Source organism: Ranitomeya variabilis, chromosome 2 (genome assembly GCF_051348905.1).
Source record: "Ranitomeya variabilis isolate aRanVar5 chromosome 2, aRanVar5.hap1, whole genome shotgun sequence".
Lineage (NCBI taxonomy): Eukaryota > Metazoa > Chordata > Amphibia > Anura > Dendrobatidae > Ranitomeya > Ranitomeya variabilis.
In genome coordinates this window covers 362,980,172-363,004,747 of record NC_135233.1, presented here as the reverse complement: position 1 = coordinate 363,004,747, position 24,576 = coordinate 362,980,172, and the positions used below count along the sequence as shown (strand labels likewise).

General features: G+C 46.7%; 1 protein-coding gene across 1 annotated transcript in view; it reads right to left on the bottom strand.

Annotated features, from left to right (window-relative positions):
* MEIS3 (Meis homeobox 3) overlaps positions 1-18,254 on the bottom strand; it is a 79,872-nt gene extending 61,618 nt beyond the window's left edge. Inside the window, exon 1 of the mRNA XM_077285728.1 lies at positions 18,198-18,254. Coding sequence (XP_077141843.1) covers positions 18,198-18,200 — 3 coding nt within the window. The 5' untranslated portion in view covers positions 18,201-18,254. The remainder of the gene's footprint in view (positions 1-18,197) is intronic.
* Positions 18,255-24,576: the final 6,322 nt, after the last annotated feature.

Sequence of the window (24,576 nt, the reverse complement as noted above, 5' to 3'; positions counted from 1 at the left end):
CTTCTCCTCTCTCCAAGCCCTGAGCAATGAGCAAACCCGGAAATAGAAGAGCCTTTAACTCCTGCACTGCCTGCCCTGACCAGTCCTGGAGTGCACTGCCCCCTCCTTGTGTGATGCCAGAACAGAGCACAGCACAGACCAGTCACTGACTGACTCCCTGCACAGAGCACACACCAGTCACTGACTCCCTGCACAGAGCACACACCAGTCACTGACTCCCTGCACAGAGCACACACCAGTCACTGACTGACTCCCTGCATAGAGCAGAGCACACACCAGTCACTGACTGACTCCCTGCACAGAGCACACACCAGTCACTGACTCCCTGCACAGAGCACACACCAGTCACTGACTGACTCCCTGCACAGAGCACACACCAGTCACTGACTCCCTGCACAGAGCACACACCAGTCACTGACTGACTCCCTGCACAGAGCACACACCAGTCACTGACTGACTCCCTGCACAGAGCACACACCAGTCACTGACTGACTCCCTGCACAGAGCACACACCAGTCACTGTCTCCCTGCACAGAGAACACACCAGTCACTGACTCCCTGCACAGAGCACACACCAGTCACTGACTCCCTGCACAGTGCACACACCAGTCACTGACTCCCTGCACAGTGCACACACCAGTCACTGCCTCCCTGCACAGAGCACACACCAGTCACTGCCTCCCTGCACAGAGCACACACCAGTCACTGCCTCCCTGCACAGAGCACACACCAGTCACTGCCTCCCTGCACAGAGCACACACCAGTCACTGCCTCCCTGCACAGAGCACACACCAGTCACTGCCTCCCTGCACAGAGCACCCACCAGTCACTGACTCCCTGCACAGAGCAGAGCACACACCAGTCACCGACTCCCTGCACAGAGCACACACCAGTCACCGACTCCCTGCACAGAGCACACACCAGTCACCAACTCCCTGCACAGAGCACACACCAGTCACTGACTCCCTGCACAGAGCACACACCAGTCACTGACTGACTCCCTGCACAGAGCACACACCAGTCACTGACTGACTCCCTGCATAGAGCAGAGCACACACCAGTCACTGACTGACTCCCTGCACAGAGCACACACCAGTCACCGACTCCCTACACAGAGCAGAGCACACACCAGTCACTGACTGACTCCCTGCACAGAGCACACACCAGTCACTGACTGACTCCCTGCACAGAGCACACACCAGTCACTGACTCCCTGCACAGAGCACACACCAGTCACTGACTCCCTGCACAGTGCACACACCAGTCACTGCCTCCCTGCACAGAGCACACACCAGTCACTGCCTCCCTGCACAGAGCACACACCAGTCACTGCCTCCCTGCACAGAGCACACACCAGTCACTGCCTCCCTGCACAGAGCACACACCAGTCACTGCCTCCCTGCACAGAGCACACACCAGTCACTGCCTCCCTGCACAGAGCACACACCAGTCACTGCCTCCCTGCACAGAGCACACACCAGTCACTGCCTCCCTGCACAGAGCACACACCAGTCACTGCCTCCCTGCACAGAGCACCCACCAGTCACTGACTCCCTGCACAGAGCAGAGCACACACCAGTCACCGACTCCCTGCACAGAGCACACACCAGTCACCGACTCCCTGCACAGAGCACACACCAGTCACCAACTCCCTGCACAGAGCACACACCAGTCACTGACTCCCTGCACAGAGCACACACCAGTCACTGACTGACTCCCTGCACAGAGCACACACCAGTCACTGACTGACTCCCTGCATAGAGCAGAGCACACACCAGTCACTGACTGACTCCCTGCACAGAGCACACACCAGTCACCGACTCCCTACACAGAGCAGAGCACACACCAGTCACTGACTGACTCCCTGCACAGAGCACACACCAGTCACTGACTGACTCCCTGCACAGAGCACACACCAGTCACTGACTCCCTGCACAGAGCACACACCAGTCACTGACTGACTCCCTGCATAGAGCACACACCAGTCACTGACTGACTCCCTGCACAGAGCACACACCAGTCACTGACTGACTCCCTGCACAGAGCACACACCAGTCACTGACTGACTCCCTGCACAGAGCACACACCAGTCACTGACTGACTCCCTGCACAGAGCACACACCAGTCACTGACTGACTCCCTGCACAGAGCACACACCAGTCACTGTCTCCCTGCACAGAGCACACACCAGTCACTGACTCCCTGCACAGTGCACACACCAGTCACTGCCTCCCTGCACAGAGCACACACCAGTCACTGCCTCCCTGCACAGAGCACACACCAGTCACTGCCTCCCTGCACAGAGCACACACCAGTCACTGCCTCCCTGCACAGAGCACACACCAGTCACTGCCTCCCTGCACAGAGCACACACCAGTCACTGTCTCCCTGCACAGAGAACACACCAGTCACTGACTCCCTGCACAGAGCACACACCAGTCACTGACTCCCTGCACAGAGCAGAGCACACACCAGTCACCGACTCCCTGCACAGAGCACACACCAGTCACCGACTCCCTGCACAGAGCACACACCAGTCACCAACTCCCTGCACAGAGCACACACTAGTCACCGACTCCCTGCACAGAGAACACACCAGTCACCGACTCCCTGCACAGAGCACACACCAGTCACCGACTCCCTGCACAGAGCACACACCAGTCCCTGCCTCCCTGCACAGAGCACACACCAGTCACTGACTCCCTGCACAGAGCACACACCAGTCACTGTCTCCCTGCACAGAGCAGAGCACACACCAGTCACTGACTGACTCCCTGCACAGAGCACACACCAGTCACTGACTGACTCCCTGCACAGAGAACACACCAGTCCCTGCCTCCCTGCACAGAGCACACACCAGTCACTGACTCCCTGCACAGAGCACACACCAGTCACTGTCTCCCTGCACAGAGCAGAGCACACACCAGTCACTGACTGACTCCCTGCACAGAGCACACACCAGTCACTGACTCCCTGCACAGAGCACACACCAGTCACTGACTCCCTGCACAGAGCACACACCAGTCACCAACTCCCTGAACAGAGCACACACCAGTCACTGCCTCCCTGCACAGAGCACACACCAGTCACTGACTCCCTGCACAGAGCACACACCAGTCACTGTCTCCCTGCACAGAGCAGAGCACACACCAGTCACTGACTGACTCCCTGCACAGAGCACACACCAGTCACTGACTCCCTGCACAGAGCACACACCAGTCACTGACTGACTCCATGCACAGAGCACACACCAGTCACTGACTGACTCCCTGCACAGAGCACACACCAGTCACTGACTCCCTGCACAGAGCACAAACCAGTCACTGACTGACTCCCTGCACAGAGCACACGCCAGTCACTGACTCCCTGCACAGAACAGAGCACACACCAGTCACTGACTCCCTGCACAGAGCACACACCAGTCACTGACTCCCTGCACAGAGCAGAGCACACCAGTCACTGACTCCCTGCACAGAGCACACACCAGTCACTGACTGACTCCCTGCACAGAGCACATACTAGTCACAGACTGACTCCCTGCACAGAGCACACACCAGTCACTGACTCCCTGCACAGAGCACACACTAGTCACTGACTCCCTGCACAGAGCAGAGCACACACCACTCACTGACTCCCTGCACAGAGCAGAGCACACACCAGTCACTGACTCCCTGCACAGAGCATAGAACACACCAGTCACTGACTGACTCCCTGCACAGAGCACACACCAGTCACTGCCTCCCTGCACAGAGCCCACACCAGTCACTGACTCCCTGCACAGTGTACACACCAGTCACTGCCTCAATGCACAGAGCAGAGCACACACCAGTCACTGTCTCCCTGCACAGAGCAGAGCACACACCAGTCACTGACTCCCTGCACAGAGCACACACCAGTCACCGACTCCCTGCACAGAGCAGAGCACACACCAGTCACTGACTCCCTGCACAAAGCACACACCAGTCACCGACTCCCTGCACAGAGCCGAGCACACACCAGTCACTGACTCCCTGCACAGGGCACACACCAGTCACTGACTCCCTGCACAGAGCAGAGCACACACCAGTCACTGACTCCCTGAACAGCCAGCTCGAGGGTCTGTCCTGACTGCAATGACAGTCATTGCCATACTATAAATACATGCTGCGTTACCGTGTATTGCCCCCTCTAACATCAATGACAGCTTGAAATCTTTTGTGGTAGTTGTGGGTGAGGTTCTTTATTTTCTCAGATGGTAATGCTGCACACTCTTGTTGGCAAAAAGCCTCCAGTTCCTGTAAATTCCTGGGCTGTCTAACATGAACTGTTCGCTTGAGATCTTCCCAGAGTGGCTCAATGATATTGAGGTCAGGAGACTGAGATGGCCACTCCAGAACCTTCACTTTGTTCTGCTGTAGCCAATGACTGGTCGACTTGGCCTTGTGTTTTGGATCGTTGTCATGTTGGAATATCCAAGTATGTCCCATGCGAAGCTTCCAGGCTGATGAGTGCAAATATGCCTCCAGTATTTGCTGATAACGTGCTGCATTCATCTTTCCTTCAACTTTGACCGAGTTTCCTGTGCCTTTGTAGCTCACACATCCCCAAAACATCAGCGATCCACCTCCGTGCTTTACAGTAGGAATGGTGTTCCTTTCATCATAGACCTTGATGCCCTCTCTCCAAATGTAACGTTTATGGTTGTGGCCAAAAAGTTCAATTTTGGTCTCATCACTCCAAATTACCTTGTTCCGGAAGTTTTGAGGCTTGTCTCTGTGCTGGTTTGCGTATTGTAGGTGAGATACTTTGTGGCATTTGCGCAGTAATGGCTTTCTTCTGGCGACTCAACTGCGCAGCCCATTTTTCTTCAAGAGCCTCCTTATTATGCATCTTGAAACAACCACACTGCTAGTTTTCAGAGAGTCCTGTATTTCAGCTGATGTTATTTGTGGGTTTTTCTTTGCATCCCGAACAAATTTCCTGACAGTTGTGGACGAGATTGTTGTTGGTCTACCTGACTGTGTTTTTTTTTTTTTTTTACAGAGTCCCTGATGTTCCATTTGTTAATCACAGTTTGAACGCTGCTGACTGCCATTATCATTATATATATACAGTGGGGAAAATAAGTATTTGATACACTGACGGCATTGCAAGTTTTCCCACCTACAAAGAATGAAGAGTTCTGTAATTTTTATTGTACAACTATGAGAGACAGAATCTAGAAATTAAAAAAAAAATCACATTGTATGGTATTTAAATAATTAAATTGCTCATGCCAGCACATGTCGAGGCCCGTTTGAAGTTTGCCAATGACCATCTGGATGATCCAGAGGAGGCCTGGGAGAAGATCATGTGGTCAGATGAGAGCAAAATAGAACTTTTTGGTATCAACTTCACTCGCCATGTTTGGAGTAAAAAGAAGGATGACTACAACCCTAGGAACACCATCCCAACCGTGAAGCATGGTGGGGGAAATGTCATACTTTGGGGTCCTTTTCTGCAAAGGGGACAGGACGCTTAGTAAGACTATTTAAGATGGATCGTGGGTGGAGCTTCCTGCATGACAATGACCAGAAACACACAGCCAGGGCAACTAAGGAGTGGCTCTGTAAGAAGCATTTCAAGGTCCTGGAGTGGCTTAGCCAGTCTCCAGACCTGAACCAAATAGAAAATCATTGGAGGAAGCAGAAACTCAATGTTGCTCAGTGACAACCCCGAAACTTGAAAGATGTGGAGAAGATCTCTATGGAGGAGTGTGCCAAAATCCCTGCTGCACTGTGTGCAAACCTGGTCAAAAACTACAGGAAACGTCTGACCTCTGTAATTGCAAACAAAGGTTTCTGTACCAAATATTAAGTTCTGATTTTCTATTGTATGAAATACCGTATTTTTCGCTTTGTAAGACGCTCCGGATTATAAGACGCACCCCAAATTTTGAGGAGTAAAATAGGAAAAAACTTTTTTTAATAAATTAGTGGTGCTTCTTATAATCCATGCGTCTTATTGCTTACCGGGGGTGGTGGCAGCGGTGATGCGGGTCCCAGAGTCGCTGCTGGAGGAGGCTGGAGTGGAGCGTTGCTGCAGGCTGGGATGAGGGGGTGTGCAGGTGTCCTGTGCTGCGGGGGGCTACTGTGGTGCAGGAAGGCTTCTGTGCTGCAGGGAGGCTTCTGTGCTGCAGGGAGGCTTCTGTGCTGCAGGGGGGCTCCTGTGCTGCAGGGAGGCTTCTTTGCTGCAGGGGGGCTCCTGTGATGCTGGCGTCTGCGGTGCTGTATTGGGGCTCTGCCAACATTTTGTGAAAGGCCAGAGCCCCCCGGCAGTTGTCCATGCTTTCCTGTGCGTTTAAACTTTGGGAAAATGGCCGCCGGGACCAAGATCTCGAGAGATGAGATCTCAGCGCAGAAACCTCTTCTCCCAAGATCTTGGCGCCGAGATCTCTGTCTGCGCATGCGCCGCCTCCCAGAGGCCATTTTCCCGAAGTCCATCGCACAGGAAAGCATGGCCGAACTGCCGGGGGGCTCTGGCCTTTGATAAAACGTCGGCAGAGTCCCCCGCTGCACCGGAGATGCCAGCATCACCCTCGGCAGCGGCGGACACCTGCGGCAGCGTACACCCCCTCATCCCAGCCTGCAACGGTACCAGTAAGCGGTATTATTATTATTATTATTTATTTATATAGCACCATTGATTCCATGGTGCTGTACATGAGAAGGGGTTGCATACAAGTTACAGATATCACTTACAGTAAACAAACTAACAATGACAGACTGATACAGAGGGGCGAGGACCCTGCCCTTGCGGGCTTATATTCTACAGGATTATGGGGAAGGAGACAATAGGTTGAGGGTTGCTGCAGCTCCGGCGTTGGTGAGGCAGTAGCTTCAGTAGTGATGAGGAGACAGCGGGGTCAGTGCAAGCTGTAGGCTTTCCTGAAGAGATGGGTTTTCAGGTTCCGTCTGAAGGATCCGAATGTGGTTGATAGTCGGACGTGTTGGGGCAAAGAATTCCAGAGGATGGGGGATATTTGGGAGAAGTCTTGGAGACAGTTGGGTGAGGAGTGAATAAGTGTGGAGGAGAGAAGGAGGTCTTGGGAGGACCGGAGATTACGTGAGGGAAGATATCAGGAGATTAGTTCAGAGATATATGGAGGAGACAGGTTATGGATGGCTTTGTAGGTCAGTATTAGTAATTTGAACGGGATCTGCTGAGGGAATGGGAGCCAGTGAAGAGATTTGCAGAGGGGGGAAGCAGAGGAGTAGCGAGGAGAGAGATGAATTAGTCGGGCAGCAGAGTTAAGGATGGACTGGAGAGGTGCAAGGGTGTTAGCAGGGAGGCCGCCTTAAAGGATGTTGCAGTAGTCAAGGCGGGAGATAATGAGGGCATGCACAAGCATTTTAGTAGATTGAGGGTATGTGCACACGTATTGTGGAGGACTGCGGATTTTTCCGCAGCGGATTTTGGAAAACCGCAGTGCAAAACCACTGCGGTTTTTACTGCGGATTTATCGCGGTTTCTATTGCGGATTCCGCTGCGGGTTTACACCTGCAGTTTTCTATTGGAGCAGGTGTAAACCTGCAGTGGAATCCGCACAAAGAATTGACATGCTGCGGAATGTAAACCGCTGCGTTTCTGTGCGTTTTTTTCCACAGCATGTGCACTGCGGATTTCGTTTACCATAGGTTTACATTATACTGTAAACGCATGGGAAACTGCTGCGGATCCGCAGCTGCTGAAATGCTGCGGATCCGCAGCAAAATCCGCAGCGTGTGCACATACCCTGACAGTTGAGGAAAGGACAGATTCTGGAGATGTTTTTGAGCTGGAGGCGACAGGAGGTGGAAAGAGCTTGGATGTGCGGTTTGAAGGACAAGGCAGAGTCGAAGGTTACTCCGAGGCAGTGGACTTGCGGTACGGGGGAAAGCATGATGTCATTAATTGCGATAAATAGGTCAGGTAAGGAAGATCTATGGGACGGAGGAAAGATGATGAGTTCAGATTTGTCTACATTGAGTTTGAGGAAGGGAGAGGAGAAGAAGGAGGATATGGCTGATAGGCACGCTGGGATTCTGGACAGCAGAGCGGTGACGTCTGGGCCAGAGAGGTAGATCTGAGTGTCATCAGCATAGAGGTTGTACTGGAATCCATGGGACTTTATGAGTTGTCCCAAGCCAAGTGTATAGATTGAGAAGAGTAAGGGTCCTAGAACAGAGCCTTGGGGGACCAACAGAGAGAGGATGGGATGAGGAGGTAGTGTGGGAGTGGGAGACGCTGAATGTGCGGTTGGAAAGGTACGAGGAGATCCAGGATAGGGCGAGGTCTTTGATGCCAAAGGAGGAGAGGATCTGTAGTATGAGGCAGTGGTCAACTGTGTCGAAAGCAGAGGACAGGTCTAGAAGGAGGAGTACAGAGTATTGTCCATTAGCTTTGGCGGTAAGTAGGTCGTTAGTGATTTTGGTCAGGGCTGTCTCAGTTGAGTGATGGGGCGGAATCCAGATTGTAGATTGTCAAAGAGCAAGTTAGATGAGAGGTGCTGCTCCAGGAGTTTGGAAGCGAATGGGAGCAGTGATATTGGGCGATAGCTGGACATAGCAGTTGGATCGAGGGTTGGCTTTTTAAGGATAGGCGTGATTGGCGCATGTTTGAAAGCAGAAGGGAAGGTGACAGAAGATAGTGATAGGTTGAAGAGGCGGTATATCTGCTTTGTAAGACGCACCCCCATTTCCCCCCAAAATTTTGGGTAAATAAAGTGCGTCTTACAAAGCGAACAATATTGTACTTATTTCATGCAAAAAAATGCAAATAATTATGTACAAATCATACAATGTGATTTTCTGGAATTTGTTTTAAAGATTCTGTCTCTCACAGTTGAAGTGTATCTACGATAAAAGTTTGGGCATCCCTGGTCAAAATTATAGTTATTGTGAACAGTTAAGCAAGTTGAAGATGAAATTATCTAGTATTTTAGGCCAAAAATATATAATATTGTCATTACTTACATTTTAAAAGTTACAAAAAGGAAAATGGGCAGATGCAAAAGTTTGAGCACTCTCGAAGATCTGTGTGCTCAGATAACTTTGAACAAGATTTCAGACCTTAATTAAGGTACCGTCACACTAAGCAACGTCGCCAGCGATCTGTGACGTTGCAGCGTCCTAGGGAGCGATATCGCTGTATTTGACACGCAGCAGCGATCAGAATCCCGCTGTGAAATTGCTGGTCGCTGCTAGAAGGTCTGCACATTATTTGGTCGCTAGGTCGCCGTGTATCGCCGTGTTTGACAGCAAAAGCAACCATACCAGCGATATTTTACACTGGTAACCAGGGTAAACATCGGGTTACTAAGCGCAGGGCCGCGCTTAGTAACCCGATGTTTACCCTGGTTACCAGCGTAAAATGTAAAAAAAAACAAACACTACATACTCACATGCTTCCCCCGGCGTCCGCTTCCCACACTGACTGAGCGCCGCAAATTGAAAGTGAAAGCACAGCACAGCGGTGACGTCACCGCTGTGCCCTGCTACTGCCGGCGCTCAGTCATTACAGGAAGCGGACGCCGGGGGACGCATGTAAGTATGTACTTACATTTTACGCTGGTAACCAGGGTAAACATCGGGTTACTAAGCGCGGCCCTGCGCTTAGCAACCCGATGTTTACCCTGGTTACCTGGGGACCTCGGCATCGTTGGTCGCTGGAGAGCGGTCTGTGTGACAGCTCTCCAGCGACCACACAGCGACGCTGCAGCGATCGGCATCGCTGTCGCTATCGCTGCAGCGTCGCTTAGTGTGACGGTACCTTTAGCCTGTTAGTTATGGCTTGTCCACTATCAGCCTTAGCTTTCCTAAAGGTACCTTCACACTAAACGATATCGCTAGCGATCCGTGACGTTGCAGCGTCCTGGCTAGCGATATCGTTTAGTTTGACACGCAGCAGCGATCAGGATCCTGCTGTGATATCGCTGGTCGTTGAACAAAGTTCAGAACTTTATTTGGTCGTCAGACCGGCGTGTATCGTCGTGTTTGACACCAAAAGCAACGATACCAGCGATGTTTTACACTGGTAACCAGGGTAAACATCGGGTTACTAAGCGCAGGGCCGCGCTTAGTAACCCGATGTTTACCCTGGTTACCAGCGTAAAATGTAAAAAAAACAAACTACATACTCACCTTCGCGTCCCCCGGCCGTCCGCTTCCCACACTGACTGAGCGCCATAAAGTGAAAGTGAAAGTACAGCACAGCGGTGACTTCACCGCTCTGCTGTTAGGGCCGGCGCTCAGTCAGTGGCGGAAGCGGACGCCGGGGGACGCGAATGTAAGTATGTACTGTTTGGTTTTTTTACATTTTACGCTGGTAACCAGGGTAAACATCGGGTTACTAAGCGCGGCCCTGCGCTTAGCAACCCGATGTTTACCCTGGTTACCCAGGGACCTCGGCATCGTTGGTCGCTGGAGAGCGGTCTGTGTGACAGCTCTCCAGCGATCAAACAGCGACGCTGCAGCGATCGGCATCGTTGTCGCTATCGCTGCAGCGTCGCTTAATGTGAAGGTATCTTAAGCCAGGTGATGCACATTTCCCAGCTTTATAAAAACTCAGCCTCCTCTAACCTTGTGCCAAAAAACTGCAGCCATGGTTTCTTTTAAGCAGCTCCCTAGCATTCTGAAAATGAAAATGGTGGAGGCCCACAAAGCAAGGGAAGGCTATTAGAAGATAGTAAAGTATTTTCAAGTTGCCCTTTCCTCAGTTTGAAATCTAACTAAAGGTACCTTCACACTAAACGATATCGCTAGCGATCTGTGACGTTGCAGCGTCCTGGCTAGCGATATCGTTGTGTTTGACACGCAGCAGCGATCAGGATCCTGCTGTGATATCGCTGGTCGTTGGTTAAAGTTCAGAACTTTATTTGGTCGTCAGATCGCCGTGTATCGTTGTGTTTGACAGCAAAAGCAACGATACCAGCGATGTTTTACAGTGGTAACCAGGGTAAATATCGGGTTACTAAGCGCAGGGCCGCACTTAGTAACCCGATGTTTACCCTGGTTACCAGTGTAAAATGTAAAAAAACAAACAGTACATACTCACCTTCGCGTCCCCCGGCGTCCGCTTCCCTGCACTGACTGAGCGCTGGCCGTAAAGTGAAAGCACAGCACAGCGGTGACGTCACCGCTCTGCTGTTAGGGCCGGCACTCCAGTCAGTGCAGGAAGCGGACGCCGGGGGACGCGAAGGTGAGTATGTAGTGTTTGTTTTTTTACATTTTACACTGGTAACCAGGGTAAACATCGGGTTACTAAGCGCGGCCCTGCGCTTAGCAACCCGATGTTTACCCTGGTTACCCGGGGACCTCGGCATCGTTGGTCGCTGGAGAGCTGTCTGTGTGACAGCTCTCCAGCGACCAAACAGCGACGCTGCAGCGATCGGCAACGTTATCTGTATCGCTGCAGCGTCGCTTAGTGTGAAGGTACCTTAAGAAATGGCAGTTAACAGGAACAGTGGAGGTCATGATAAGGTCCGGAAGACCAAGCAGAATAACAGTGAGAGCTGCTCATAGGATTACTAGAAATCAGAACCCCCTTTTGACTGCAAAATATCCTCAGAAAGATTTAGCAGAGTCTGGAGTTGTGGTACATTGTTCTACTGTTCAGAGAAACCCAGAACAAATATGGCCTTCATGGAAGAGTCATCAGAAGAAAACCTCTCTTGTGTCTTCACCATAAAATGCAGCTTCAGAAGTTTGCAAAAGAGCATCTAAAGAAACCTGATTCATTTTTGAAAAAAGTCCTGTGGAGCGATGAGGTTACAATAGAACTCTTTGGCCACAATGATGAAAAGTATGTGTGAAGAAAAAATGGCTCAGAATTTCAATATAAGAACATCTCGCCCATGATGGGGGTGGATCAATCATGCATTGGCGTTGTGTTGCAGCCAATGGCTCAGAGAACATTTCAAGGGTAGAGGGAAGAATGGATTCAAAGAAATTTCAACAAATTCTTGATGCAAACATAACACCCTCTGTAAAAAAAAAAGCTGAAGTTGAAAAGAGGATGGCTTCTGCAAATGGACAATGACCCTAAACACAACCTCAAAATCTACAATAGATCGCCTCAAAAGGCGCAAGCTGAAGGTTTTACAATAGTCCTTACAGTCCCTTGATCTGAACTTCATTGAAAATCTGAGACTAGACGACAAAATAGTAGCGCATGCAAAATAACCCTGGAATCTTACAGAACTGGAAGAAATCCCCAAGGAAGAATGGATGAAAATCCCTCAAATAAGCATTGAAAGACTCTTGGCCGATGATAAAAAGCGCTTAGAAGATGTGATACTTGCAAAATGGGGTGCTACTAGATATCATGCAGGGTGCCCAACCCTTCTTTCCACAGCTTGCATTGATGTGCCATCCTAGATGAGCTTCATTACCTGAGCAACTTTTGTGGGTTGTAGACTGCCTCATGCTACTGTGCATCTAGGGGTGAATGCAATGACAAAATGCAAAAGTGGCCAAAACAACAACCAAGAAGGACGAGAACAACAAAATGGTCTGTGGTCACCCCCTTCAGAACCACTCCTTTATAGGGGTTGTCTTGCTAATTGCCTATCATTGTTGTCTGTTCCATTTGCACAGCAGCAGGAGAAATTGATTCACATTCGGTGTTGCTTCATAAATGGACAGGTTGTTTTCACAGAAGTGTGATTGACCTGGAATTACATTGCGTTGTTTGAGTGTTCCCTTTATTTTTTTGAGCAGTGTATAATAAACATACAGATCTGTGAAAATGTTTTAGGCAGTTGTTGGAAAAAATGCTGATTGCCTTTACAGCCGCAATGTTGAAAAATAAAAATATGGGGTAGATTCTAAAATTCATCATTTGAGGGCTATTATGGCTATCTTCACAGTGGGAGATGAAGTAATTAGGTTAGGAAGCGTTTATAACACACACACTAAAGGCCTCATATACAGATAATTGACACTGGGGTGTGAAGTGTCCCAGTTACATGTAAAGTCCTTACACTGTGAGGGGCCAGTCCCTTTACTTCACACCTACACTCTGCTTTATTGACTGTGCTCCTGAATATCCATTACATAACATTCTGGGGAATGAGTACACTCTGTGTTTATGTCCTGTAGGCCTTAAAACAAGTACAGGCCGAAAAAAAAAGCAGTTGCTATAGGAGCAACCAATCACATCACTGCTTTCATTTCTCAATCTACTCAGATGGAATGAAAGCTGGAATCTGATTGGTTGCTATGAGCAACCACATCAGTTCTGGTCTCAATTGAGGCCTAGTTTACTCCCATACATATGCTCTATTTAGATTGTACATGAGTGAATTTTCCGATGTATTAGAAGAGCACAGTCCTCTGCCATTGACTGCACTCAACATATAATTTTACAAACTTTCAATACAAATATTTGGAAAAAAATTAAAGCTAATAATCAGTTAATACTGTGATGCCCTAAAGCAGATCCAACCAATTATTGCTTTTAGTGGTAGAAATTACAACTACTGTTACCCAAAGAAATTACCCAATACCTTATCCAATAATAGACTATTCATATAGCTGATTTCTTTCCAAAACAGTGCCACCACTGACCACAGGTTGTGTGCAGTAGTGCAGCTCAGCTTTATTAATCTCAATGGAGCTGAGCTATTCCAGACAACACATGAAGAGGAGTGACAACCCTTTTAAATAAAGTTGAATTATTGTACCAGCAACACAATGAGAGGTATGATGCTGATTGTGGAGGATAGTAGCCATGTTTTTCCTTTAAGGCCAGTATCCCACTTGCAACTGCAATGCGAGAAACTCACGCGAGTCTCTCGCCTCAATACCCGACACTGCCGCCGGCGGTTTCGGGCTGGAGCGTTCATCTGCATAGAATTACATGCAGCCGCACACTCCGGTCCGAGTGCCGGCGGCAGTGCTGGGTATTGAGGCGAGAGACTCACGCGAGTTTCTCGAATTGCAGTCACAAGTGTGACCCCGGCCTTATATATAAACCAGGTTAGTAGTTTTGCAACATCATTAAGGGTATGTGCACACGTTGCGGATTCTCTGCGGATCCGCAGCGTTTTTTGCGGTGCAGAAACGCTGCAGATCCGCAATTGATTTACAGTACAATGTAAATCAATGAGAAAAAAAAAATGCTGTGCACACTTTGCAGAAAATCCGCTGCGGAAACGCTGCGGTTTAAAAGAAGTAGCATGTCACTTCTTTTTTGTGAATCTGCAGCGTTTTTGCACCCATTCCATTATAGAAAACCGCAGGGGTAAAAACCACAGGAAATCCGCAAGAAAACCGCAGCAAAAACGCACAAAAAAAGCTGTGGAACCGCACAAAAAAACGCAGGTGCGTTTTCTGCCAGGAGAGGAAGAATCCGCACCAGAAATTCCTAAGCCTAATCCGCAACATGTGCACATAGCCTAAAGGGGTAGTCTCATCTCCCATTTCCTATCCCAATATGTAGTAGGTGTAGTAGTAATAATAATATTAGAAAAAAACTCCAATTAGAAATGTAGTATAGTTCTTATGATTCGCTTTGTCGCTTACCCCACGGGCAGGACATTGCAATACCTTAGGTATCCATGGTTACGGCCACTAGCAACTAGTTGACTGTCACTATATGGGTGGTCGTAACCATGGATACCTAAGATACTTCAATGCCCTGCACATGGGGTAAGCGACAAAGCGAATCATAAGAACTATACTACATTTCTAATTGGAGATATTTGCTAATATTATTATTAATATTACACCTACTACATATTGGGTCAGGACCTTGGAGATGAGGATGCCCCTTTGTACATATATATATATATATATATATATATATATATATATACACTCACCGGCCACTTTATTAGGTACACCTGTCCAACTTCTTGTTAACACTTAATTTCTAATCAGCCAATCACATGGCGGCAACTCAGTGCATTTAGGCATGTAGACATGGTCAAGACAATCTCCTGCAGTTCAAACCGAGCATCAGTATGGGGAAGAAAGGTGATTTGAGTGCCTTTGAACGTGGCATGGTTGTTGGTGCCAGAAGGGCTGGTCTGAGTATTTCAGAAACTGCTGATCTACTGGGATTTTCACGCACAACCATCTCTAGGGTTTACAGAGAATGGTCCGAAAAAGAAAAAAAATCCAGTGAGCGGCAGTTCTGTGGGCGGAAATGCCTTGTTGATGCCAGAGGTCAGAGGAGAATGGGCAGACTGGTTCGAGCTGATAGAAAGGCAACAGTGACTCAAATCGCCACCCGTTACAACCAAGGTAGGCCTAAGAGCATCTCTGAACGCACAGTGCGTCGAACTTTGAGGCAGATGGGCTACAGCAGCAGAAGACCACACCGGGTACCACTCCTTTCAGCTAAGAACAGGAAACTGAGGCTACAATTTGTACAAGCTCATCGAAATTGGACAGTAGAAGATTAGAAAAAACGTTGCTTGGTCTGATGAGTCTCGATTTCTGCTGCGACATTCGGATGGTAGGGTCAGAATTTGGCGTAAACAACATGAAAGCATGGATCCATCCTGCCTTGTATGGAGCATCTTTGGGATGTGCAGCCGACAAATCTGCGGCAACTGTGTGATGCCATCATGTCAATATGGACCAAAATCTCTGAGGAATGCTTCCAGCACCTTGTTGAATCTATGCCACGAAGAATTGAGGCAGTTCTGAAGGCAAAAGGGGGTCCAACCCGTTACTAGCATGGTGTACCTAATAAAGTGGCCGGTGAGTGTATATACACACACACATATATTTAATGTAACCACCGATCAACCAACCGCTGCACGATCAGCTCTATCCTCACCTACTGTATTCTCACCCATCCCTTGTAGATTGTGAGCCCTCGCGGGCAGGGTCCTCACTCCTCCTGTACCAGTTATGACTTGTATTGTTCAAGATTATTGTACTTGTTTTTATTATGTATACCCCTCCTCACTTGTAAAGCGCCATGGAATAAATGGCGCTATAACAATAAATAATAATAATAATAATAATAATAATAATAATAATAATATATTAGTATATTCAATATACTTTTTAAGGAATGTACCATTCATTCCCTCTATGTCAGTTTTCTGGCACCAAAAAAGGTTGCAAAGTTTGATGCAACGTGTATCTGCACAGAATTTTTTGCAACTTTTTGCCCTTTTCCATTGGTTGTTTCAATTCTAAAATAGTAGATAATGCGTGGGTAAAAGTGTGCCGGCAGACCGCCGTATGATAAAGTTATTATAATGCCCACCAGAAAACAGATGTAACTTGTAGGTAAAATGTCCGTCAGCTCAAAGCTGGTACAGATTACATTTTCTAGTGTGTGGGCATCCAAAATGTATTAAAAGGCGTGCGCCTATAAATAATTAACTGATAATAAATACGACACACCTTCACTCCAGGACACTGTTGGTTTAAAACTGGCATATGGAACCCCACTCTTGATAAATTTCCCCTTCCATTTAAAAGACCTCTGCTGGGGTCACTGAACAGGAACATTGTAGTTTCTATCCAGAGACTAAATACTCAAACAGACCTAATAGATTTTGCTATAGTTGTATTTAGTCTAGGTAATCATCTGTGAGTTAAATAAGTAGGTAGCACAAGTCTCCTGGGCTAATAGATTGCTACCATGTATCAGTGTAGATAATGTCCACTTTTGCGACAATTTGTTTTTTCTTTGATGAGCGTGTTTGGAGCTAAAAATTCTTGTTTTAGGTTTTATTTAAAATTTTACATCATTTTACTTTTACAGGCTCTTTGTCCCCCCACCACACACATTCAACTGTAAGCTGAGAGAAGCTTAAAAAAACACAAATAAAAGAGTTGCAAACTCTCCTGTCACACATCAGAACAAACTCACTGATGGATTTTCAGTTTCTAGACAGTGTTAGGCCATGTGCACACGTTCAAGATTTTTTGCGTTTTTCTTCGGTTTTCCGATGCAAAAACGCTTAAAAACCGCTTACATTAAGCATCACATTATTTTTAATGCATTCCGCATTTTTTGTGCACATGCTGTGTTTTTTTCCACGAAAAATGCATTGCGGAAAAAAAGCGCAACATGTTCCTTAATTTTGCAGATTTGCCGCTATATTATTGCATTGGGAAGCTCCGGGAAAAAAACGCGAGAAATCCGCAAAAGAAACTTGAGCGGATTTCCTGCCCAGGGAGTCCGTTTTTGCTCAGGTAAATTCTGCAGACATTCCTGAACGTGTGCACATAGCCTTACACACACAGAGGCCATAAAAGGCAAACGTGTAACGTTTTTAGTTATGTCCAATTACAAAAATGATTTATGCAAAGTTTTGACAAAATTGCATGCATCTAAGTAAGAAACAAAATTGTCCCTTTAATCTTGGAGTCCTGGTTTTGCCCAGTAGGAGAGACTAAGGTATGCTAGATTGTAGTGAAGATCTCAGCGTTTATGGCTATAATTCTCACCCAGTATTGGTCTGGGGTACCAAGGGCCCACCGGGAACCAAATCCAGGGCCCCATTTTTCACATGCAAATGTGACATTATTGTCAATCACAAATGTATATAACATTGAACTAAATGATAAGACGCTGCCTTTCTCTGTACACAGTGATTCAAGTATATTGAATATATATACATATATAGTAGGAATGGTCCACTCTTGCACAGGGGCCCACCAGAGGGTTCTCCTGTTTTCATGTGGGACAATCCTGTCCCTTAGGCAATCACACTAGGCGTTTTGTTTTTTTTTTTAAAGCAAAACTTGATATTATGGCAGGAAAGAAACTGAGGCAAAAATGCAGGCTTTGCTGCGTTTTGGTTTGATGCTTTTTGTGCTGCGTATTTGCCCCATTTTTTGTGTTTTTTTTTCCTGCCGTTTTGGCATGCTACATTTGTCTCTTGTGCATAGTGATAAAGTTTAGTGCAAAAAAAATCTCATTCTATTTAATCAGGTTTTGGCACAAAAAACGCTGCATAACCTGATACCTGAGTTTTTTGGTGTGGATTTTCAGCATTTTTTTCACCACCAATTACGTTCAATGAGTGAAAAACGCTGAAAGAAGTAACATGCTCTATTGTGCGAAAACCACAAAATACTGATGAAATAAAAAACAAGATGTGTGCATGAGATTTCTGAAATCTCAGACTTTGCTGGTACTATACAATGCAGCTGAAAATTAGCATTAAAAAAGATGCTGAAAAAAATGTCATGTGTGAACATAGCCTTACCATATACAGTCCTTACCATTCCGGGTCAGCCGTAGCTTCAGGGCAGGATATAGGGTCTTCTTTTTTTAACATGTTTACAGCTGTAATTAGACAATAGTGATGATCAGCACTCCCATCATCCTGGTGTTTACACCTCTCAGTATATAAGTGACACCCACTTTGATAGATATCATTATGGCTGCCTGTAAAAATCACACTGATAAAATCCACATTTGTCATTCCATTTACAGCTGATCAGAGACCTGTTTGATGTTGCCAGCCATTTCAGAATGAAATGAACATACAGCTAGGGCTGCATTTACATTTGTGGAAAACTAGGTATTTGTCCTTATAATAAAGGCGACATTTGAGGTTATCACCCATAGGAGCAATTGTTGACCCCTTCTCTGTCCTATACTCAACTCTTTCACTACCTAAAGACCCCTTATGCCTTAAGGTACCTTCACACATAACGATTTCGTTAACGATATCGTTAACGATATCGTTGCAACGTCACGCTTTTTTGTGACGTAGCAACGATCCCGCTAACGATCTCGTTATGTGTGACAGCGACCAACGATCAGGCCCCTGCTGGGAGATCGTTGGTCGTAGGGAATGATCAGGACCTTTCTTTGGTCGCTGATCACCCGCTGTCATCGCTGGATCGGCGTGTGTGACGCCGATCCAGCGATGTGTTCACTTGTAACCAGGGTAAATATCAGGTTACTAAGCGCAGGGCCGCGCTTAGTAGCTCGATATTTACCCGGTGACGTCACCGCTGTGCTCTTCTTTACGGCCGGAACTGACAGTCAGTGCGGGAAGCTGACGGCGGGGGACGTGACAGACATCGGAATGTGAGTATGTAGTGTTTTGGGTTTTTTTACTTTTACAATGGTAACCAGGGTAAATATCGGGTTACTAAGCGCGGCCCTGCGCTTAGTAACCCGATGTTTACCCTGGTTACCCGGGTGCGGCAGGGGGACTTCAGCATCGTTGAAGACAGTTTCAACAATGCCGAAGTCGTTCCCCTGATCATTAGTCGCTGGAGAGAGCTGTCTGTGTGACAGCTCCCCAGCGACCACACAATGACTTACCAACGATCACGGCCAGGTCGTATTGCTGGTCGTGATCGTTGGTAAGTCGTTTAGTGTAACGGTACCTTTAGACTAGGGTCCGACGACTCTGCTGATATCCACAGTCTAAATGTATGGGGGTCCAGGACAAATGATTGTCGGGGAAGATAAGGAAGTGGCATGTCCAATTTCGGACTGCCGACCCTTTTGTTCTTTAAGAGAGAACCAGAGATGTTTTGGCATCGGCTCTCATAGAGAACACAGGGCTGATCTTATGTTTGGCAGAGTCATGCGACATAGACTATCAGCCAAAGCATTGTTTTCGCAACTGCTTTCTAAACTTTGTGGGGGGGCTTATGACCACCGAGAGGTTTCAATTAATCCTTTTACTATTCTAGGCCAGGGACTTTGAGATTTCTAGAAAAACAGTCTAAAATGATAGTACCGAGCCCTACTTTGTGTATTGCCTAGGGCTCTGTTTCCTATAAAATAAGCCTGAGTGTTATTACGATAGTCAAAAAGGCCAACTCTGCAGATGCCATGGCTTATAGAGTGTCTAACTGCAGGATAGTCTCATTTCTCTTGGAGGTGTAAATCTAAATTGCAGAGTTAAGCCCTCCATACCCTCTGAATTTGGCCGAAATAGCTGAAAATCTGACGTTTATAGCGGTCTCCCGACAATCTCCCGAAAGATGATGTCAAGGGAGAGAAAAAAAACAGGCAGTGAGTAGCAGTGCCCAATCCTTTTGTTTTTAGGGGAGATAAGCTGCTGCCAGATAAGTCTGGCAGTGGATTTCTTCCTTCTACCCATCATAAACATGGATCTTCAGCCGAACGGGGTGCTCAATTATTGAGCACCCAATATTCATCCCATTGGCATGGCCAGCTTTAGCTAATAGGAGAAACCCAAATTCAAAATTGGTAGTAAGACCCCACTGAACAATGGTGATATATAATGCAACTGCTATCTACACCCTTGAGGGAAGCAAGTGTGATTGTCACATCGGAAAAGTGGGGACTAGTAAGTGCCAATCCTCCACCCAAGTTTTAAAAGAGGGTAGTTCTGGTATCAACCTTTATGAAGGGGCCATATTTTGATTTTTGCAATAAACCCTACAACAGCATTGATTTCTTTAGCGATCCTATAACCACACTTCTTGTATTATTGAATTTTACCATAATTAAAGGAAATCGTACTGCGTTCTGGTTTGTAGCATTATGTACAGGGCAACAGCAGTCTCTCACTTACTTCTAGGACCATTACCCATGAGTGACAGCATGGGTGTGAGTCCGCTGTCATCAGTGTCTAGTGGAAACACACGTCACAGGTTCTTCTCCTTCAAGCTGTTCCATGGATTTGTTAATGGCATATTGATGTAATACTAGGATTATAATGACTTTAAACGCCGGTAATCCTGCCCTCTGGGACTGCGACACTTGATTTTTCTCTTCTATGGTAAATACAATTAAGTGTATACAAGTGATGACCTATAGGGGACCTTCTGTGTACCGTCCTGCCTGAGGAAGAGTTGTCTTTCCACCCAGAAGAGTTTATATATGAAATGTATATTTACACGTCTCCACAACTCAGCTAGCGGCCAGTATAATTCATACATCATCTGCACTGAATCGGAGCTTCAATATCAATCCTCAGAGAGACAACAGACATATTACACACTTGTCTACCTAAAAGTTCTATAGTTTGGAATCATCTTTAGATACCACGAAAGGTGGTGAGTTCTCCTCCAATGGAAGTCTTCAAACAGAGGCTGGGCAGACATCTGTCTGATATGGTTTAGTGGTTTGGTGACCAGGTGGTTGGACACGAAGACCCTGGAGGTCCCTTCCAACTCTAACATTCTAGGATTCTGTGATTCTATGTCTTATATTACTTCCACCAGTATAAAAACTACACGTAATTTTTCTAAAGCTCAAAAGGGAGGGTGCTGGGAGCAGTGACGTCATTATATCTTTACAATGACATCACCTAAAGGTCTTGTCCAGTCTGGACAACCCCTTCTCTCATTGAGCATCTGCTCATCGCGACATATTGAGCTCACTAAAACCTTTATGGTATCAACGAGGACCATGGTCGTCCACCCGTCTTTCCTTCAACAACCTCCAGTGACGTTATACCATTTTAGATGAATGATTGACCATGTAATAAATGATGATGCTAAGTCATCCAATGGCAGCAGGTCTCTATTTAAGGTAAGAAAAGGAGACCCCCATTGACAAAGGAAACAATCCATTTAATGTAAAACAATCAGTTAATCCAATATCAAAGTGTCATTTAATGCTAATTGAAATGTCTAAACTAGAGTTGAGCAAGACTATTCACATGACCCTGGCCCAGCAGCAATGTTGATAATCCGTGCCACCGGACCAGAGCCCTGCAATCCTTCCACGACCGGTGGCATCTCTTGCACCTCTTCCCAGTTGCCATGCATGCTCCATGTTCCATGGGACCTTCTAATCAAAGGAGGTGGCAGGATGCTGCAGGTAGTTGGAGGTCTGCAATGGTCCGGTCTAGAGGGCACTGTCTTCTGACGAAGTTGTTGGATCTGAGCTCTGCAAATTTTTTTGCTCAACTCTAGATTACATTAATAGCATAAAGTGAAAGCCACCATAGGGCAACATATTCTTGGGATATTTATTGGTTCTTTCTACTTCCAGCGACCATTAAGTTATTCCTTATTTTGTAGTTCAAATTCTGGGAATACCCTTATAAAAAAGTTCTCAAGTCATATAATGATATATATATGCATATCAGATCAGTAGGGTCCGATACGCAACACCCCCATGATCAGCTGTTTTTAGCGCCAGGTACCTGCAACTGGATATAATCATAGAGTGGATATGATACGCACCGCACATCTCTGCTCAATGTGTACGAGCAACTGCCAATGTTGCGCAGTGCAGCTCCGTCATCAATGTCATATGATCAGAGGACCCCTTTAAAGGTTTTGAGACACTGTATGTTGGTGCTACATAAATAAGTGGACAATTCAATGAGGACCAAATATATTTATGACAGAGGAAGGCCAGTGCCTGGAAAGATGTGGTGAGCTTTCTATGCACAGGGCCGTCAGACAGAGAAATCCGGAGTTCTCCATTCCCTGCCAGCTGGGTCAGCAGTGTCAGCCATTAAACTCTGCTACGCTGGATGCTCGCTTCTCTAATGCGCTCCCTTATGCACTTGCTAATCAATGATACAGGTGAAAATGGGCCTTTGGAGGGCTAAGAATCCAATTACTGAGCAAGAGAACGAGGCCGCAATGACTGGATAGAACAACTGCTGCCAAATTCTGTGTCTCTGGCACGAAGAGCTGCCCCCTCTTTGAATGACAACTGTTACTACTGATATATTGGCCTGAAATGAGCCATTGCGCATTTGATGGCTGCGATTAGTCTGTGTTCATGAACCATGCAGTGGTCTTCCAGTAGAGGTGGTAGAGAAGACCTCAGCACTGGGTTTGCCTTGGCTAGTAATATGGTGATAATGAAGTGGTAGTGTCAGGAGCACAAACTGTGAACAGCTCTTTGCCCTCCCCCTTGAGCAATTAAAACAACAACTCCTAAAATCCCTATTTCACACCTTCTACTGTGAATTCTGTGATGGTTTCAAGATAAATCAGGCTTTTAAAAGGATAGGTGAGACTCTGGTGACACCAGCAACTTTCTGTACAGAGGTGACACAAGGGGCATCAGATAAGAGATTTCTCCAAAAGCAACTTGGAAACTTATGGCCCACCCTAAAGATTATCTGCAGAAGATCGAAGTGACTTATATCCACACTTGAGAAATTTAGAAACAATTGACCCTCAATTGTTATGGGCTGTTCCAAAATGTTGGGGCAAATCTGGACACTAGATAAAGGTTAGGTATCTGGTGTTTTTTGAAGGACCTACCACTGATTTCATGTCTATGTAGACTTCAACGCAATCAGTAGAAGGAGCATCAGCCATGTTATTTTCTTCTAATCATTCGTTTACATTTTTAGCACAGCATCAGGTAGGAGCTGTCTTTGCGTAAAGGCAGGTTAATTTTGTAGTTTACTAGAGCACCAGATACAACAATTTATGTTGTACAATTTGATATCTGATCAGCATAGCTTACAACTATGTAGATCAATTCCCTCAAAAGGGTCAATTTGAATTTCTGGACTATTACTTCTATTAAAAAGCTTAATATCGACTGCTTCAGCCAACATTCTAATGTATATGGGGCTTCCTGACAGATGATATCAGGAGAAATAAGGATCCAGCATGTCAGATTTTGGACTGCTGATGCTTTTGTTCCCCAAGAGATGAACCACCACCAGAGATGTCTTGCAGCGGCTCTCATAGAGAACACAGGAGGGCCTGGTAGAGCAAGCGCTCCTGTGTATGGGAGAGTTGAGTGAGATAGGTAATCATGGGTCAAGTCATCGCTTGGAAGAGTTGAACAAAATAGCTGGCAACCTTGCGACTGCTAGCCGACAGCTATCTAAAGTGTATGGGGGGCTTTAAAAGGGTTGTCCACTACTAGGACAACCCCTTCTTAAACTAAATGTTCAGCCCCGTTCCTGCGGTGTTGACACTCATTGTTCTGTGGCTGTGATGCGGTGAAATAAGACGTGATGCCGTGAAATGACACGTGATGCCCTGCACCCAATCAGCGATGGCGTCACTGTCTTCACCTTCGGACAAACCAAATATGAAGAGGAAGTCTGGGAAGAATGCAGCCCTAGCTTCCTCTTCATGTTCAGCTCGTATGAAGGCGGAGACAGTGACACCAGTGCTGATTGGGCACCGGGGTCACGTGTCACAATAATGCATCACAGCCCCAGGGAGAGCGGGTGCCGAAACCACAGGAGTGACGCCGACACAGGAGGTGAGTATAAGCTTTAGTATTTTATTGGGGCCGAACATTTAGTTTAAGAAAGGGTTGTCCTAGTAGTGTACAACAGGTTACCATAGGCATCAGATCAAAGCAGGTTGATTGTTGAAAACAGCCATTGAACTAAGGATCATGTGGTAAGCGATTGTTTCACAATGCAGCCATATACACTTCAGTCCATGATCCTACACGTAGAATGAAAGACCTTTCTGCGAATGTCCTTTGGAAAATTTCAGACATGGACAACTATTTCCCACATGGTGACGGTGTGTCATTGGTAAGCTAAATAGATTGTTCGCTATTAAATTTCACTTAATGACAATTCTTAATGGGTCAAATCATTCAATTTCAACTTTAGTCTAATGTATAGCGGTACGTTACAGTGAACCCTATGGAACTGATAGGCCTCCACCACATGGTCACATTCTTTCACGTAGGCCGCTATTTACTATGGCTTTCTGC